Genomic DNA, 19,087 nt, shown 5'->3' with positions numbered 1-19,087 from the left:
GCTTGTTCTCTTGAAGTAGTTTCCTGTGCGTCATAGATTTGTATACCTAGCGTTGGTCTTTGTTAATCTTTGGATTTTGAACTTTGTTAATCTCTGGTCTTATCAGCATTAAATGATCACCTTGTGTTTGACTTCAGCCTACAGCGCCCTGCTGGCAGTAGTAAAGTAAAACACAGACGCGCACACAATTTTAAAGCTGTCTTCTGCTTTCTCATGACACATACTGATGTACAACAGGCAACAGTCCCAGACCCTGTTAGTAGCTAACAGGAAGAACCAGGTGTGTTGTATTTTCAAAATAAAAGCCATTGGTTGATCGGGAGACCAGTGTGATTTAAAATGTATGGACTTCTCAAAGTACAACTTCTCAGTTTGCACATACAGCTACAGTTATTTTGTAGTGTGATTTTCAAAATAAAAGCCCCAGGATAGTTATGGGAACTTAAATAAATCCTCCAGTTACATATTTCACATTTTCAAGATGTTTTAATGTTTTTAAAAATAAAAACTGTGTGTTCATTAAAAAAGATCACTGAATTTTGAATTAAAGTCTTCACTTATGGAAATTTACTTGCATGCTTTAAGCTGTCAGATTTTCAAGATGAAAACATTCTATTTAGCTTTTTGAATCTTTTTTAAACCTGTCAAATGCTTTGTCACTTCGGTGAGTTTAGTCAGCCTTTTGAGTTACAAGTGTTGAGAAACCAGCATAAGATAAATTTCAGCAGACAGAACAAAGACCCTGGACAGTGATGGGCTGAAAATGGGTTTCCATTGACAGCGTGATGACAGTAGGGACTGTCTACCTGCAGAGAGCATCTGTCTGTTGCCAGATAAAGGCAACTGGTCTGTGGGCTACTCTTGTTCTGCTGTTGTTAGTGTGGCAGTCACTTGTAAAGAAGAGTGAAGTTTAAACATTAAGAAGAGCAAAATCAAAACAGAGCCACACTGAAGCCACTGTCTGTGCTTTTCATTCTGTATACATGGGACAAGTATGTTTTTTTAAAAATTACACATTTTCAACTCCACCCCCCACCAGTCATTGCGACCGACCAGTTGCACCAGCAGCAACAATTTCCAGAGGTGTGGACTCGAGTCACATGACTTGGACTCGAGTCAGACTCGAGTCATTAATTTTATGACTTTAGACTTGACTTGAAAAAATGTTCTAAGACTTGTGACTTGACTTGGACTTTTACACCAATGACTTGGGACTTGAATTGGACTTGAACCGGTTTACTTGAAAAGACTTGATATTTTACCCCAAATATAAAATTTAACACGCATATTATATAGAGATTGAAAATGTGACGTAATTCAGGGGTAAAACCGCAAAGGATTCTGGGAACTCGTGGCAAGCGGTACTAGCGCACGCAGGCTTTCAATTGAAATCAGTCACACAGCGATAAAAAGAAACACAAAAATGTCAAGAAGCTGTTGTATTATTAACTGCAATAGCCGGTCGCATGACAGCCACGGGAAGCAGACGGGTAAAGAGATCGGTTGTTATCGGATTACGTCGTTGAAGAGAAATTGTTCTAGCCATGTTTCCGAAGTAACAAAGACGCGACGGATGGCCTGGATTGCAGCCATTCAAAGATCAAATATAACGTCCCAGAACACTCCAGCTCACAGGTTAGTCTGCTCCAAGCATTTACACGAAGGTCAGTGTTTTTTAGTAGTTAACACGTCATTTTCATAACATAATTGGTGATATAGGTTACAAGCAAGTCCGGCGCTGAACAGAAATTGTCGCGCTATGCTCCTTTGTTTATTGTGCATAAATAGTGAATTGTCCTGACACAATATTGCGTTTCTTATGGTACACTGACAAAAACATATACTTTTATTCACAGGATAAAACAGGTTTTTTTTGTATCACTAATTGCCCAGTACGATTACAGCAAACAATATTATTGTCACTGCTACATTTCTGTGATGCTACCAGAAATTATTTCCACTGCTAATTAATTACCGTTGAGCTCAAAGGTCCTATTAATAAACGGTTAACGAATGTGTATTTATGAAGACAATTTGTGAGACTGGTAAACTTATGATAGGTACGATGGTCTTTCGTTCTACACGGTGCATTTCAAGGTCCTGTACCCATCCGTCGGTAAACTGTACCTGGGCTTGTTGCAGTGACCTGAAGCTACTAAACTTCATGAGTGTATGCACTCACTCCAAGAACCGTATGATTATAAATATGCATATAAATATGCTAAGATGAGATAGCTGACTTCATCTAACTAGCAAATGTTTTCCAGGCTACGTTGGTGATGCAGTTTTTTTTAATGTGTATGATATTTTTGTCATGCGATTTTAAAGCCGGTCCTACAACCGCATCCAAGAATAACATGCAGCTTATCTCAGAACTGTCGGTGAAAATTATTCTTGGAGCTAAGTTTAATTGAGCTGCATTTTATAGAGGTGCAATTTCACAATTTGTGTATATTTTCTAAGTTCACTATTTTGTCATGTGTTGAGAAAAACACAGATTTAAAAATTACATGGTCTAATATTTACATTTAGCATAACTGCAACATGCTTTTTTCGTTTTGTTTTTTTTTAAAGACTCAAAAGGACTTGAAATTCAAAATTTCAGACTTGTGACTTTACTCGGACTTTTACACCAGTGACTTGAGACTCGACTCTGACTTGCCTGACATTACTTGAGACTTGACTTGAGACTTGAGGATAAAGACTTGAGACTTACTTGAGACTTGCAAAACAATGACTTGGTCCCACCTCTGACAATTTCTCTGGAGTTTCTTCAGTAATCACAAAACTCCGTTCAAAAATGCTCTACATATTTGACATTGGACCATCAGAAATGAAGATGTGGTTTGCTACAGTCTTATAAAAGTCAGCAATATTAAATGTCCCACTGTGGCAGACCACCAGGTGGCTCCACTCACACCCAAGTTGAAGGGAAGTGTTGGGGTGGAGATTTTGGCGCTCAATATATGTGAAGTTCTGAGAGTCAGTTAATAAAGTTGGAGTGAGACACAGAGACCTCTCCTGTCGTTATTACATACCTCCACATTGGTGACCCCTGTAGCGAACATGCTAAGGCTCGACGACGAAGCCAGCTCCGGCCTGGAAGCATCGGCTGCCGCCGGACTTTCACCTCCGCCGATGGCTGCGTTTGCTGTGGCGCTTAAATTGCCGGATTTTTGGCTTCACGATCCTCCTTCATGGTTCGTGCACGTAGAAGCTCAGTTTGCTCTTCGTGGAGTTTCAGCCGACGATACTAAATACCACCATGTGGTGGCCTCACTTGACCTGCTGTCAACCTGCCGCGTGATGACTCTCCTCCAGGATCCCCCAGCCCAAGGCAAGTACACCGCCCTCAAGGCGCTGCTGCTGCGGCGTTACTCCCTCTCTGATGCTGAGCGAGCCGAGAAACTCCTTTCCCTCGCGGGCCTGGGCGACGGCACCGCTCTCGAGCTCATGGAGAGCATGCTGTCCTTGCTGGGCGCGGATGACGGAGGATTTCTCTTCACCCACCTCTTTCTCCGACAGCTGCCGGCTCCAGTGCGCGCTGGCCTTGCCAACTCCCCGCTATTGGCCACGAAGGATTACCGCTCCCTTGCGGAAGAGGCGGATTGCATCCTCCTGGCTACCAGGACTTTCGGCGTCCAGGCGATTGTTCAGGACTCACCAGCGTTTTCCCCCGCCCCCTCACCTATGCTCCAGGGGCCCTCCGACTCGTCCACGGTGGCCGGAATCGCTGCACGGCGGCACGGCGGCACCGCGGAAAGGGGCTTTGTTTTTATCACCAGCGTTTTGGAGCGAAGGCATGGCGCTGTCTCCCGCCTTGCAGTTTCCAGACCCAGGGAAACGGGCATGTCAGCGCTCTGTAGCAGCCGCGACCGCTGGCAACAAGGAAAGGCTGCTTTTCTTAGAGGACTCACGCTCGGGAGGCGTTTCCTGGTGGACTCCGGCTCACAGAAGAGCCTTCTTCCCCCGGCTGGCTCGGACAGGCTAGCTGAGGGCTGCGGGCCATTGCTAACAGCGGCTAATGGCTCTCCCATCAAAACCTTCGGTGAAAGGTTGGTGACTGTTTGCTTTCACGACCGTGACTTTCAGTGGAACTTTGTTGTTGCTGCTAGCTCTGTGCCTATAATAGGCACTGATTTTCTTTGTGCTCACGGACTGCTGGTTGATGTTGCTAACAGACGTTTAATTGATGCTGTGTCATTTTCCTCATTACCCTGTTTGACTCGGGGTGCTCAGCCCGTGGTGCATGCTAACTCAGTAGATTCGGGTGACGTTTTTCAGTGTTTGCTTTCTGAGTTTCCCTCACTCTCTGTCCCCACTTTCTCGAGCACTGTGACGAAGCATGGGGTGGAGCATTACATAACTACAGTAGGGCCCCCGGTGTTCGCGCGCGCGCGCCGCCTCGACCCTGCCAAACTGGCTGTCGCTCGGGAAGAATTTGCCACCATGGAGCGTCTGGGCATCGTGCAGCGTTCGAACAGTGCCTGGGCTTCTCCGTTACACATGGTGCCTAAATCTGATGGTCGGTGGCGACCTTGTGGGGATTTCCGCCGTCTTAGTAATGTCACAGAGAACGATCGTTATCCCATTCCCCACATCCAAGATTTTTCCGCCCATCTTGCGGGGACCTCGGTTTTTTCGAAGATCGATTTGGTACGGGGATATCACCAGGTTCCCATGCGCGCGGAGGATGTCCCCAAAACCGCCGTAATTACACCTTTCGGCCTTTTCGAGTTTCTGCGCATGCCGTTTGGCCTGAAAGGTGCCGCCCAAACCTTCCAGCGGTTGATGGACTCGGTCTTGCGCGGGCTGCCCTTTGTTTTTGTATATCTTGATGATATACTGGTGGCCAGCAGCTCGAAGGAGCAGCACATGTTCCATCTGCGGCAGGTTTTTCAGCGTTTGGCGGAGCATGGACTGATTATTAATCCATCTAAATGCCAGTTTGGGTTGCCCGTTCTCGATTTTCTTGGGCACCGTATTTCCGCCGAGGGCGCGGTTCCGTTGCCTGACAAAGTCCGAGCTGTTTCGGAATTTCCGCGTCCCACGAATGTTAAGGCACTGCAGGAATTTTTGGGGATGGTGAATTTTTACAACCGTTTTCTCCCCAGAGCGGCACATCTGCTGAAGCCCCTTTATGGGGCGTTAAAAGGTAAGAAAGCTAATGACTCCGTTGACTGGTTTCCGGAAAGCATCCAAGCGTTTTCTGATGCTAAGTCAGTGTTAGCTAATGCTGCCCTTCTGGCCCACCCATCCCCCTCAGCGCCGATTGCGTTGACCACCGATGCGTCGGACATAGCGGTGGGTGCGGTGCTGGAACAGCGAATCTCGGGTGTCTGGCAACCGCTTGCCTTTTTCAGCCGTACGCTACGTGACAGCGAACGCAATTACAGCGTTTTTGACAGGGAGCTACTGGCGCTCCACCTGGCGACTCGTCATTTCCGTTTTTTTCTCGAGGGTCGTCACTTTACCGCATACGTGGACCACAAACCCTTGACGTTTGCCAGGTTTCTGATCCATGGAGTGCACGCCAGCAGCGCCAGTTGGCAGCCATTTCTGAGTTTACCACGGACATTCGGCACGTGGCTGGTAAATCCAATCATGTGGCTGACTGTTTGTCCCGTGCGCTGGTTTTCTCCCGTCTTTCTCGGCATAGACTACTCCGCCATGGCTGCCGATCAGAGCGGTGACCCGGACATCCTCGCGCTTAAATCCACCCAGACGGGCCTCATACTAGAGGACAGACCCGTGCAGGATGGTGGTCCCCTCCTCGTCTGTGACGTTTCCACCGGCCGCCCTCGCCCAGTGGTTCCCGCTTCCTGGCGTCGTCAAGTTTTTGACTCGGTACATGCTCTCTCTCATCCAGGGGTCCGGGCCTCTGTTAAACTGGTCAGCTCTAAATTTGTTTGGCCAGGCCTTCGCAAATCTGTTAAGGAATGGGCGTCGGCGTGCATTCCCTGCCAGCGTGCGAAGGTTCATAAACACACCAAGGCGCCCCTGGAGCCGTTCTTCATACCCGGCAAACGTTTCGATCATGTGCATGTCGATCTGGTGGGTCCTCTGCCGCAGTCACAAGGTTTTACGCACCTTTTGACTGTTGTTGACCGGACCACCAGGTGGCCGGAGGCGGTCCCCCTGGCGTCCACTACCGCAGCAGTGGTGGCCAAGGCGTTTTTGTCAACCTGGGTCTCGCGTTTCGGCCCACCCGTGGACATTACGTCAGACAGAGGCCCCCAGTTCATTTCCGAGCTTTGGTCGGCCATGGCTGATGGACTGGGGGCTAAAGTCCACCGCACAACCGCATACAACCCGCAAGCTAATGGGATGTGTGAACGGTTCCACTGGTCGCTTAAGGCTGCTTTTCGCGCCTCCTTAAAGGATGGCAATTGGGTTGACCGCCTCCCGTGGGTTTTGCTTGGGCTGCGCTCTGCGGTTAAGGAGGATCTCGGAGCTTCCCCAGCTGAGCTAGTGTTTGGTCAGCCCCTCCGCGTGCCTGGAGAATTCTTGCCCGAAAATCCTCCTCCCTGCTTCGATCCATCGATGCTATCTCTCAACCCGCTTTTGCACTCGCTTCGGGTTCCTGGTCCGGTGCACCATTGCGTGCCTGACACCTTTGTTCCAAAGACTTTAGAGACTGCTAAGTTTGTTTTTGTCAGGTACGATGCCCACAGGACACCGCTGCGGCCGCTGTATGACGGCCCATTCAGGGTTATTGAACCGGGCCAGAAACATTTTGTTTTGGATTTTGGGGGTCGAAGGGAGACTGTGTGTGTTGACAGACTTAAACCTGCACATGTTCTTCCGGACAGTAATGTAGTGCCGGCCCAGGCCCCTCGCCGTGGCCGCCCTCCTTCGATGGGGTTGACAGGCTCTGGTTTTCCCCCCAGGACTACCCCCGGACCACTGGCGTTTGAGCCTCCTCCTGCCTTTCCTGCTCGCCTTCACCAGCCTCGTTCACAGGATGGACCTTCCTCTGCCTGTTCTCTCCCTCCCAGGTTCAGTCGTTCGGGTCGTTTGCTTAGACCCAGGGTCCTGGACTGAATAGAGACCTAACTGTGTGTTCAGGGGGGGGTATGTGTGGCGGACCACCAGGTGGCTCCACTCACACCCAAGTTGAAGGGAAGTGTTGGGGTGGAGATTTTGGCGCTCAATATATGTGAAGTTCTGAGAGTCAGTTAATAAAGTTGGAGTGAGACACAGAGACCTCTCCTGTCGTTATTACATACCTCCACACCACGATCCATGAAATAGCTAACAAAAATAGCTGTGTTGTTAGCTATTTGTTGTTAGCTAATAAATGGATACTAAAATTTAAGTTCACTGAGATTCTGTCCTCTTCATACTTTTGTGGGTAGCAGAAAATAAAGAAGGTGATGATCGTTTTCAACCTCAAACCAAAACAGCTGTCATATACAGCATGGTCAAATGGCACACTGTGCACTTCTAAGGTACAAAAGTTTCTATAGTTCCTTTCAGCACCTTAGCTTTACTTAATTCCTCTGAAATAGCGCTGAGGGCGGCTCTGTGTTTGTACTTGTTTCCAGGAAACAGTTTATATCTTAAGTATTTGGCACAGATGTCAGACCATTTTGAGATGACAGTGGAAAATCTTTTGTTAGACTTTATGCACGAATGCTAATGAGTACTTTAATGTTCAAAAAAGGGAATGCTTTGTTTTTCAAGCACTGCTATTTCTAGTAAGAATGCAGCCATATTGCTTTTCTATGATTCACTGTAACGACACCACCAGGGGCAGTTTTTCAGCCCATGTTAAAGGCTGGGCACTGACATGGAGTCATGTACTTAATTTTACTTTTACTTTTTAACGATAAACTCACTGAAAGTGAAAAGAGAAAGCTGCAGTGCAGACATGACCATGCACTGAATGTGAACACAACGGGGGGAAAAAATTAGGAACTGCGGGTGATTCAGTGCTATCTAACAAGCTGAAGATCAATGCATTCTGTTTGAGTTAGACACAGTGTGAAGACATTGTTTTGAAGAAGGGAAAACCACAAATGAGAAGTTTTTCCTTCATTACTGTGGGAGGTTAGGGCTAGGTGGGTTCGGGATGGGGAAGGGTATGTGATTCAGTGATTCGGAAACAATAAACAAAAAAAAACACAAGAAAAAAGTTTTAAAATAAGTGCCATCAGCTGACATCGTCTTTAACTTTAAAATGTACTTGAGTGGAAAACATGTTGGATTCTCATTTTATGAAACTAATTGGCACTGATTTGTGTGCTGTAGAGTGCCTTTAAATTAAAAAATAGTCTTCAATTTCCATCAAATTCAACTACACTGTTTGAATATGTTTTTCTTTTTTAGACTACAGAAAAATGCACATAATATGTAAGTCTTAGCTTCCCACATCTCTCCCCATTAGTTTCTCTCAATTTCTGTTGTCAGTAAAAGCTTCAGCATATCGACCCCTTTGCCCTCCCGTTCATTGATGGGCGGGATATAAAAGCAAAGGTTTTTTTTTTAAATTAAGAAAATATCACAATTTTATAAATCTATGTTTTGCCATATATGACTAGAAAGTGTATAGATACAATATCTGGAAGGTGCTGTACTGTGCAAGTCTTGAGCAACCCCTCATTTCTTTATATTTCACTAGGTAAATGAGAATTAAGTGAAACCATTTATTAAGACATGCAAACAGAAATGGAAATACAGCACAGGCAAAGACAGAGTTTGTACAAGTCTAATGAACTTGAAAGTCTGTATAACCAACTGAACTATTTTAGGAATATTTCACCAGTCTTTTTAAAGGACATTCAAAGCTCTTCTTTGGACGCTGGCTGCACTTTGTTCCATTGTCTCACAAGATGATCTCACACTTCAAAAGACGCCAGTTGATAGGATTTGGGCATCTGTGTAGGATGCCTTTTAGATAAGGCATTTTGGGTATGTTCTACTAGGAGGAGGCCCCAGGGCACACCCAGGACTCCCTGGAGAGATTGCATCTCTCGGCTGCCTTGAGAATCTCTCAGTGCACATTATATAACATGCCTCATTTACCCAACCACACACACACTTTTTGCTTTACCTAAGTGTTTTCTATCTAGCATTCACACTGTGATAAACACATTGGAGAGGAACTTGGGGTTCAGTATCTTGCCCCAGGGATACTTTGGCAGCGACTGAACCACCTATCTTCTGATTAGTAGAGGACCTGACCCACATCCTGAGTTACAGCCTCGCAGCACCAATAGAATCCCACCCCTGGGCGCTTTTAAAAAAATCAAATATGTCTTCCCCTACTGGCCAACAGAAAAAAAATGTTAGGTTACAATGGCTCCACTTTTCAGTCTCTGAATCTTGAATTCCCATTTTTCATATACAGTCCACTTTAGTAGACTGTCTTACTGTTTGAGAGCTTGGTTCATGGATGAAGTGGACGATCGGTTAGCTTCTGCTAGGGCACCAGAAATGAGTATCAGTGTAACTTCAAAATTGAATTTTTAATATGTTATCTTGAGCTGGCTTGATAAAAAGCTGGAGGGTGAACCACCTATCCACATCCTTGGCTGACTGCTGAACCATCAAGTCAGGACAGGAAAGTATGTATTTACCCACCACAGCAGATAATGAGTGACCATAAAGAACCTGACTACTGTTTGTCTGGATGCATTTCCGGCATTCGTGTTTTTCCATTTGTTACTTAAAGTTGTGGTTAGCCTGGCAGCAATGTTTGATTTGTGTGGGCTATTAACTAAAAATCCAAACCACTAAACAAGGTGTGATCAAGCTTCTGTACCGAAGCAGTGATATAACACTTCCTCCCGTGTTTAACAGATACAAATCCAGCATGCATAATTACACCTGTAATTTACAACAGCTGAAACCTTTGATTTCACCTTGTATGTGAGCATACTTCTATACTGATTACACTGTAAACCATTCATTTAAATGTTGCAAGAGGAATGATTTAAGATTTAAGTAGTTGTCTACTAAGCCTGCTGCTTAGTCTCTAGAGATTTCTCAATATGGAAAACTAGTCAAAACATTTTTTTTTTACTCTCAAATACAAAAAGAGCAAAAAGCTATAGGAATGCAGCATGAGTTTTAAATGCTTCTAAGACTAATAAGTTCCTTCTTTATTTTGAGCGTACTCAGTGACAAGTTTCTTGCTTCAGCACTGATGTTTATCAAGACGTCAGAGCTGTAGTTAACTGATTACAGGCGCTGCACAGCGACATAACAACACACCACTTGCTCAGACTTGCCGGCAGGAGCTGAGAACAGCCTGAGGAACTGACCATGACTACAGGGATTGGGTGTCACAAAAGGTGACTCACAGGGAGGCCGATTGAGGAAAAGAAACTCCCTCCATACGTTACTTAATCCACACACACCCAGACTCAAGACAGAACAATGGTGCAGAGATTTTGTCCGTTGTGGTTTTACTTTTCAAGCGAAATACTGGAGAACTACCCGAGGTGTGTGAGCCCTGACCCAGGAGCAGAGTGTCGACACTGTATGTAACAATGCCATTTTTTCATGAGCAAACATTCCCATGAATCTTTGACCAGAGACAAGTAATTTGGAATAATGTAATGAGACAGGAGCTTTTTTGATCAAGTCCCTCTTAAATAATCATCATATTATTGCTTTAATTTCTCAGCATTAGCTCAGTGAGACACATATATGTAAAAGAACTTGATTTTCATATCTTGGTCATATTATTAGGAACAGGTTACTTAAGACAGAATTTATGTACTGATTAAAAGAATGTGATGCACAGAAGAAAAAGAACTAGGCAAACTGATAAGCCATGGTAGTCTTAACTAGTTGCGACTGAAGGTGCTTTAGCACACTGTGAAAGTTAATTGATAGTTAATTGAAAACAGAATAAGCAGTCGCTTAAATCGTTTCACTCTGCTGGACCAGTAATAGTGTTTGTGGTTAATAATTATTTTGCATCTAAGAGAAAAAAAAATCCATTTAGGATGCTGATAGGTTTTAGGAGTGCTGGTAGGCAGCTCATCTTTGGATGAGCCATTTTCTCCCATTTCCAGTCTTCGTGCTGTTGCAAGGATAATTCAAGCTATCTTTTGACTGTCGGTTAAATGGATACCTCCTAAAATGTCAGACTGTTTTTTTTTTTTAAACTTTCCCAGAGATTAAACAGACATCTTTTCAAACTGAGGCTGCAGGGAGTGGACTGGAGGGGAGTCTGTTTCTCTAGGCACAGGCTTTATGGTTATTTCAGCGGGTGTCCTGTGGTGTTAGTTAATCAATTGTTGTTAAAGTCCTCAGCATGATATATAAACCTGAACTGGCCTGAAAAATGCTTTGAGTGCTTTGAGGCTAATGGCATTTGGATACACCGAGACAGGGAGGTTAGAACACTGTTCTTGTCACACTTGGTCATTTCAGTTTAATAGTCAGCAAATAAAGTAATTAAACTGAAATTCAGGTCGTCCCTAATCCATGATAACACACTGTATACTGTAAACAGACGTGCAACAAAGAATACATTTGTCTCAGTCTGACACACACTTGGGTTCTGTAAATGTAAATGTTTGTGTAACAAACATCTTTTATGAATGTCTTGTTTATGTTAGACACATTATTTCGCAGTCACCCAGCCCTTGAACAAAGTTAAACTGGCTGTTTGAGTTGTTGTCCTTTAGACTCGTTCGCGTCAGGTAAAATGCTTTAGTGATTGCGGCTTTGTTACCTAATAGCCCCTTTTTCATTACCAATTGAGTGCTGACCAAAAAGGACAAAGGATGTGACTTGTGTCAGCAAAATAAGTTTGGGTAGCTCCACCCTGACATTTCAGCCACAGGGGTTGAGATAATGAGTAATCTTTCTGGTTTGAGTTCACATGGGTTTGTAGGAGTCATCTGTGTGAAGACACTGCAAATGTTTTATTTGATTTTAAACCAACATTCCTTGCCATACATAACAATAAATAGAGTCACACTCTAAAATTAAAATGTATTGTCTTTGAGGAGTGCTGTGCCACTATTCCCGATGCATTAACAAAACCTCTTTGTGTCCGTCAATATGCTCGATTTTCGTCATTCTGAACTTTGTACCCAAATACAGAAGGGGAGTGGCTTTAGGTCTGAAACAGGTTTATGACTCCCTGTGAGCGAGTTTCGAGTCTGATAATTTGCATGTTAGAACTGGAATCCACACCCTCAACCTGCAGACTGCTTATCATGTTGAGACACCTCTGCTTCTTTGTCTTTTTCAGTAGGCACACATGAGTCTCTAAACATTGAACATAAGTTGAAAGTATGTAAATGTAAGCGGGATATTCTGGGAGCAGTCAAGAGGATTTTCACAGAGTCAGGAATCTAAATGTAAGTCACTGTTATTGAGTATAAGATAACATTGTTGTGACTAGCTCACTAAGCTTTTGAAGCCGCTGAGAGACATTCAGCGAGCGGCTGTAAGAATATCAAATGCCTCGCTTTCAAATGAATGAGCACTGGGAGATTTATGAATAAATGTAAACAGAAGCCGTTGTTATGAGGTGTGTGTCCTATGATTAAACGCGTTGCGATAACAGCTGCTCAGCCTTTTGACATTTCTGTTTACCAGAAAAGCAGCACAACCAAGCCGCACACTTGAAGGAGCTTTGATAACTGAGATCTAACTCAAAATGTAAATAACTGCGCATGTATAAAATCAGAATGTACAAGAAAGCTGAAAAGGTACCTGAAAACAGGTATAAGAAACAGCTGTACATAAGGTGATCTGTATGTTGGCAATGGTTCATGCTCTGCAGCAAAGTCGGCAGTGAAAGTAAAATTTCCACTCACACTTTCCCATAGAGGAAAGTAAAAGCGAAAAGGGCGAGTGCAAATTTGACTCTACGCTCTCTACACTTCAGTTCAGTATTTCAAAACAGCTTTCAAAACCAAAACAAGTGTAAAACACAGACCAGATTTACCAGAGTACATTAAAAACCACTTAAAATATAAATCTACTGACAGCAAATTATCAAGTAGTTCCTGGTTTAGCAATTTTATTTTGTGTTATTTATATAACATGGGCATGCTGAAGCATGAGATATTTACCACCCTCTTCTCAAGTAATTTATCATATCTTATTATTGAGTGTTACTGAGGAAATGCTGGTTAGCTAATCAGTAAACAGCTCTTTGTACAGCCCCTGATTTCTTATATAGTGGTGAACACACCTTAACGTCAGGTGAAAAACAACTACACTTTTCTAACCATCCAACCATGCTGGGTCTTCACGTTGATAAAAGTGACAGAAGTGAAAACAGGTTGGTTTTATTTACATTTCAACTGTACAGTGGAAATTCCTTGATGTGAATTTTTAAGTCTTTCAGGTTTCGAAACAGCGCCGTAAAAAACTGATTATATGTTGTTGAGGCAAACTGATATACTTTCGCCGATTAGGCCTGTACACGCCATTAAAACAAACCATGTGTTGACCAGGACTATAGCTCACCTGGTTGAGAAGGCGATCCATATGCTGAGGCCTCCATCAGAGGCTCGGGTTAGAGTCTGCTTTCCTGTCTGTAATATGTTATGTAATAAGGCCTGGAAAATGCCTAAAATACATCTTTAAACATGCCTTTTAATATCTTCATCACCTCATAAACTATCTAGAACATTAAATAATTTACTGCTTTATATAAGAACACTGCCTTTAATGTACTCTTTGACCTTTCAATGCAAACTGTAGTATAGTTTAATACTAACAACTTTCCGCATACTGCATTACAGTTTACCTTTCCTCGTTAGGGTTGCCATGAGTCAACATGTTCCACCCTGTTGCACTGTTTGCTCTCTGATCCTCTAACATTATGTCATTGATTTTCATTTTCTATTACAGGTCCTACTGAAAAACTCTGGAGCCATGGAGTCTCCAGAGTTTTCCCTGTTGTCCTCCTTGCGAGGTGAATTTAAATCAGAGGATTTCATTCAGCCTCACTATAAGGAGTCGTATCGGCTGGCAATTGATCGCTTGGTGAATGGCGGCAGAGACAGTTACCAGGAGTTCTTAAAAGGAGAACGGCTCGGGAGCTTTCTCTCCGAAGATGAGATCCTCTTCATCACTGGAAATGCAGAACAGCTCCCACCTCAAACCCAGACCGAGGAAATCAAAGATCCCTCGGATACCAAATCATCCTCTGGGACATATTGGCCCATGCACTCAGATGTGGAAACGCCAAATCTGGACTTAGGGTGGCCGGAGGTTTTGCATGAAATGTTACAGACTAATATAGATCTGCTCTTTCATCCACCGAGACTAAACAGCCCAACAATTAAAGAAGTCATCCGGAAGCACATTCAGGATGCAAGACAGGTAATCAGAGCTACCAGCAACAATGGACTGAGATATGCGGGCACGCATTGATCACAAAAGCATGTCAGAAGCACCTTTCTCCTTCAGGGAAAAGGAGTGTCTGCCTGGGCCAAAATCTGGTTCTGCAACTCACCATCATGAGAAATGAGTGTGTGAACTATTTTTATAGTAATTTCGATTACTGCATTATAAGAAGCAGTTTACACCTCAGTAAACAGCCTGTGTCAGTTTTGTGTAGTGAACGATTGCTTTTTTAAAAGTCTGAGCTGACTGTTAATTAAAGCAGCATGTTCACCAGAAAATGGTAGGAAAGTTTCAACATAAGTGCATCAGACTGTTTCCTAAAGCTCACAAAGCGCTAAAGAAACCACCCCCTCAGTTCTCATGCTCGTGAAGTGTAAAGAAAACGGAACTGGAATAAATCTTTAATGAAACAGAGCAGCTGCACTGTCTCAAGCCTGTCCAGACAGCAACTTTAAATTTTTAAATAGTGCATATATGAAAGTGCATTGGAGATCACACACAGTCCAGGCACAATATGTATTAAAATAACACTCAGTAAAGTCACACATAGGTTCATTACATCCTGCAGTAACACAGTGTGATAGTGCTATTTTCAAAGCGTCCAGGATTTTCACCGTCTGCATTATCATTAGGAACCTTTTATGTACACTTACTGAACCTGAAGTGAAATCAAAGAACGAAGCAAAAGGGCTCTAGTTTGGTCCCACTCACAAAAATGTTCCAGGAGTGACCGAAATGGATTTGAGATCAATGGATGGCAGTGGCTCAGGGGGGTGGCTGTGGCTCAGGAGATACTGAATCCCAAGTTGCCCCTGATGCATCCATTGGAGTGTGAGTGTGTGCATGCCTGTTAGACAAAGTGCTTAGGTATAGAAAAAGTGCCTGTGTGAATGTGCATGTGATTGGGTAAACAAGACTTGTGGTAAAAAGTGCTTTGAGTGCTCCAAACATTTAAATGTATTGATTATAGATAAGCACATGTCGCCGTTTATCGTGTCCCTTTTTCTTCAGCATGGAATCATGTTGGAGACTTTCTTCATAAGTGATTTTTCAGAGTCTCATTTATGGCAATTTACCATTTATGAGCTTGCAGATGTCAGATTGATTTACTATTCACCGTTGATTTGTCCTTGCAGGTCATTGCCATTGTAATGGACGTGTTTACTGATGTGGATATATTCAAAGAAGCCGTCGACGCTTCAATACGGGGAGTCCCGGTTTATGTGCTTTTGGATGATTACCATTTGAAAAGTTTCCTGACAATGGCTGAAAACCAAGATGTGAAACTCCAACAACTGAGAGTAAGTTTAGGATGGAATGGATTTATTTGATGTTTTGGCTGTGCATGCATTCTTACATGTAAATATTATCTTCCCAGGCTTAAAATGTTTTTAAAGTTCACAGTAATTAAGAAGATAGTTTTCAAAAAATTGTGTTTATTGCCATATGCAAAGTAACAAATGACCTTTTTTAAAAAAAATAAACCTTAACTTTAAAGCGTTAAATTATTAGTAAATCTGGTTAATCCTGTTTTTGGGTGGAGTTGTAATTACTGGAGAGAGATTACAACGACTCAAACACACCTACAAAGTTCCTTTTAAATAGAAATTACATGCCAACAGCAACAACAACAACTCGATGATTCAACAAATAATCGGAATGATTCTGTACAATATGCATGCCTGTATCACATATTAATTTCCTCTTTGACATATTATTACCACTTGTAAAATGTGACAGTCATACATATGTTCTGACACTCTCCTTTCATTGCTCTGATTGCAGAACATGAGGGTGCGCACCGTGAAAGGTCAGGATTACCGCTGTCGATCAGGAGCTAAATTTCACGGTGCAATGGAGCAGAAGTTTCTTTTAGCTGACTGTCACACGGCAATTTATGGCTCATACAGGTAAACAAAACTGCAATACAACCGGAGCTGTGGTTGAGACCACTGAGGTGCATACAAAAAGCTTTCAGCACTATATTTGTTCTGGCTCTTTACAAAATTTCTGTCACAGTTAGTATTTATTATTTGTTTCAGCTTTTTGCTGTTTATTAATGTGAAAAGCTTGTAGAAAATGTGACTGCACTTATAGTGAAAAAAAAGTTTCAGTATTCCAGGTGTTGTAAATCTATTTTACTAGTGTACTTAGAGTCTGTAAGTGCAAACCTTTAAGTGAAAGGTTTTCATTTAAAGTGAAAGCCTTTCAGTTTGAGACTAACAACTATTTGAGGATAACAAATCTAAGCTGTAAACCAAGGGAAACAAATCAAAATACAGTTTTTTATACAAGTATTTTCCTGTTTGTTTACAGTTTCACCTGGTCATTTGAGAAGATCAATCTGAGCATGGTTCAGATCATCACAGGACATCTGGTGAAGTCCTACGATGAGGAGTTTCGAACCCTCTATGCCCGATCGATCGTGCCACCTGAACTGTGTCCTCCAGAGGGTTTGCTCCAACGAAACGGGTCACTTGGGCAACAGATTTTACCAAACTGTCATTCTGCTCCAAATCTTCAGCGGAGGGACATGTTGAGGCAAAGTCTGGACACAGTCTATCGGAAGACTCGTGAGAGGAACCTCGGTCCAAGAGATTATGAAGAGAGGCTGTTTGAAGAGGAAGATTACAAACTTAGACCCTTGATGGAAAATGGCATTGGTGTTCAGGAATTTCAATCGGTGGAGGAGATGAACTTCTTCAAAAGGCACAGCTATGCTGGAGAGAGGCAAGATGGACACGAATCCATCCCACAGAACATCAAGCCTAGAGGGAGCAACTGGAATATCTCTAGAGATGGAGCAAACAACTATGCTATGAATAATTATTTACAAGTGCCACAGATGCACAGAAGTCACAATTTGCAGTCTTACAACGGAAATGACAAACGAGTTCTATCCAAGCAGCAGAACATGCCAACATTGGAGAATATGTCCAAGTCCTATATGCGTACATTGAGGATCGAGTCATATCTTAATAATCCTGATGTCCCATTTGGGGACTCTTGTGACTATTTAGACCAGTTTGAACAACTGGACAAAGCTAGCCCGTTCATGCAGGGAGGGATGAGGTCCTCTCTTGCTCTCAGGCCAACCGTACAAGAACAAATGGAGGCAAACAGATATCTACATACTTCTAGTAGTCTTAGCCCCACAAAAAACAGTCATTTACACTACTCATCCATGCAATGGACTCCAACAGGAGCAGGCTATGATACAGGTAGAAACCCTTATCATTCACATGCCAACCTGAGCCGAGCTAAAGACAGGCAAATAATCACAAACCCTAACATTTTCAGTGACAACTGGGTCAAAAGGCACAGTGTGGCAGATCCGAGATCAAGCACACATGAATCATCAAATCACATGTACAATGCTTTTGTAAGGATGCAAGAAGGCCAAAGTGAAGCAGCAATGACTGCACTGAATGGAGGACATGGGTCAAATCTAAATGAAGATCAGAGATCTGTCTCCCATTATGATGTCAAGAGCATGACAAGCACAAAGAGTCCGAGTGGCCCCATTTGGCAGGAGCCACCGGCCCGGGCTTTGTCAGCAGCAGCCCTGGATGTGAAAAGCAAGGATTTGACTGATAAATCTAACCGCACGGGCGCTAAGAAAATCACATCTTTGCTGAACATACAAGAGAAAAAAGAGAATTCAATTAGGAACTCAAAAACACCAAGTCTCAAGTCAGCGGACAGCTCGGACACTCTGACTGCTGAGGATGAGGAGAAAACATCAGTTATAGAACAAAAACATCTCCCAAGCAGAAGCATTTCTCTCAGTTACTCCTCAGAGCGCCAGAGGAACAACGTGGAGGGCATAAAATCTTTAAAATCGCGATTCCAAACTGAGAAAGAACAACAACCTCCGCAGAGCGCTCTCTCCAAAACCACCACACAGAAGAAACCCAGCATTTTTGACAAAAACACAAGGCCTGGATTTCACTCAAGCAGCTGGAGCAAAGACAGAGGAGCTGAGAATCGCCTGTCGAGCAGATTTGAGCCTTTCGGCTCATTGGAAAAGAAAACCTCTCTACGCACTCCGCACAGCTTCAGAATCAAACCGTCCCAGGAGAAGTCCAAAAGCCTTCCAAAAGGCGAGGCAGCTATTGAACTCAACAGCACTCAGGCTGCCCGTGGACATCATGAAAACAAGCTGGAGAAATTCTTTCAAAGAGTGGGAAATTTTATACACAAGAACAAGTAGTGACGTGTCTTAACATTACGCACACTCTTCACAGGTCAATAACTACTAATGCACATGTGATTGGTAATGTTTATACATGTAGCTTTGCACTTTGCTGCGTTAAGAAAATGTTTTGGCAAACAGAGTTTACGTCTTTACTGGTTTATAGGTGCACTGATGGATGCCATATATTGGCAATCTGGAAATACAATTGTCAAGCTGCTTTTGTGTCTTTCTTCTACTTGAACTTCCTAACAAATTCACTGTCAGAATGTGTTTGGGGATGTGTACCTTTTTGTTGTTTCAAAATGTCACAACAGTATAAAATGTATTGCTGCAAGTGCATACACATGCCAAGGTGCTGTTACTACTGCCAAAGCCACATGAATGTTGACGGGTAAGTTACAGAATAAACATTGCAAATGCTACAGGTGTCCAAGATAAGATATGATGGAACACATCCTGTGTCAGACAGGTTTTGCCGAATGCTGGGAGGGTGCAATACTTCTGTAAAACGTGCTGTATTTTCTTAATAAAAATTTGCATCACTTTTAATATATTGTA

General features: G+C 43.2%; 1 protein-coding gene across 4 annotated transcripts; it reads left to right on the top strand.

Moving 5' to 3' along the window:
- The first annotated feature begins 10,356 nt into the window (after positions 1-10,356).
- fam83b (family with sequence similarity 83 member B) lies at positions 10,357-19,087 on the top strand. 4 transcript variants are annotated; one of them, XM_040001834.1, is made up of 6 exons: positions 10,359-10,486; positions 13,157-13,258; positions 13,834-14,307; positions 15,468-15,632; positions 16,117-16,241; positions 16,648-19,087. In XM_040001834.1, exons 3-6 carry the CDS (start codon positions 13,858-13,860, stop codon positions 18,542-18,544), a joined length of 2,637 nt encoding a protein of 878 aa, XP_039857768.1. In that variant the 5' UTR covers positions 10,359-10,486; positions 13,157-13,258; positions 13,834-13,857; the 3' UTR covers positions 18,545-19,087. The 4 variants fall into 4 exon arrangements, with proteins under 4 accessions (XP_039857769.1, XP_039857768.1, XP_039857767.1 ...); XM_040001833.1 differs by lacking the exon at positions 10,359-10,486 and adding an exon at positions 12,145-12,326; XM_040001835.1 differs by lacking the exon at positions 13,157-13,258 and having other exon boundaries at positions 10,357-10,486.

This window comes from Simochromis diagramma, unplaced genomic scaffold (assembly GCF_900408965.1).
Source record: "Simochromis diagramma unplaced genomic scaffold, fSimDia1.1 OVJJ01000421.1, whole genome shotgun sequence".
Classification (NCBI taxonomy): Eukaryota; Metazoa; Chordata; class Actinopteri; order Cichliformes; family Cichlidae; genus Simochromis; species Simochromis diagramma.
The sequence above is the reverse complement of the archived record's forward strand: the minus strand, read 5'-3'. Positions and strand labels throughout refer to the sequence as shown.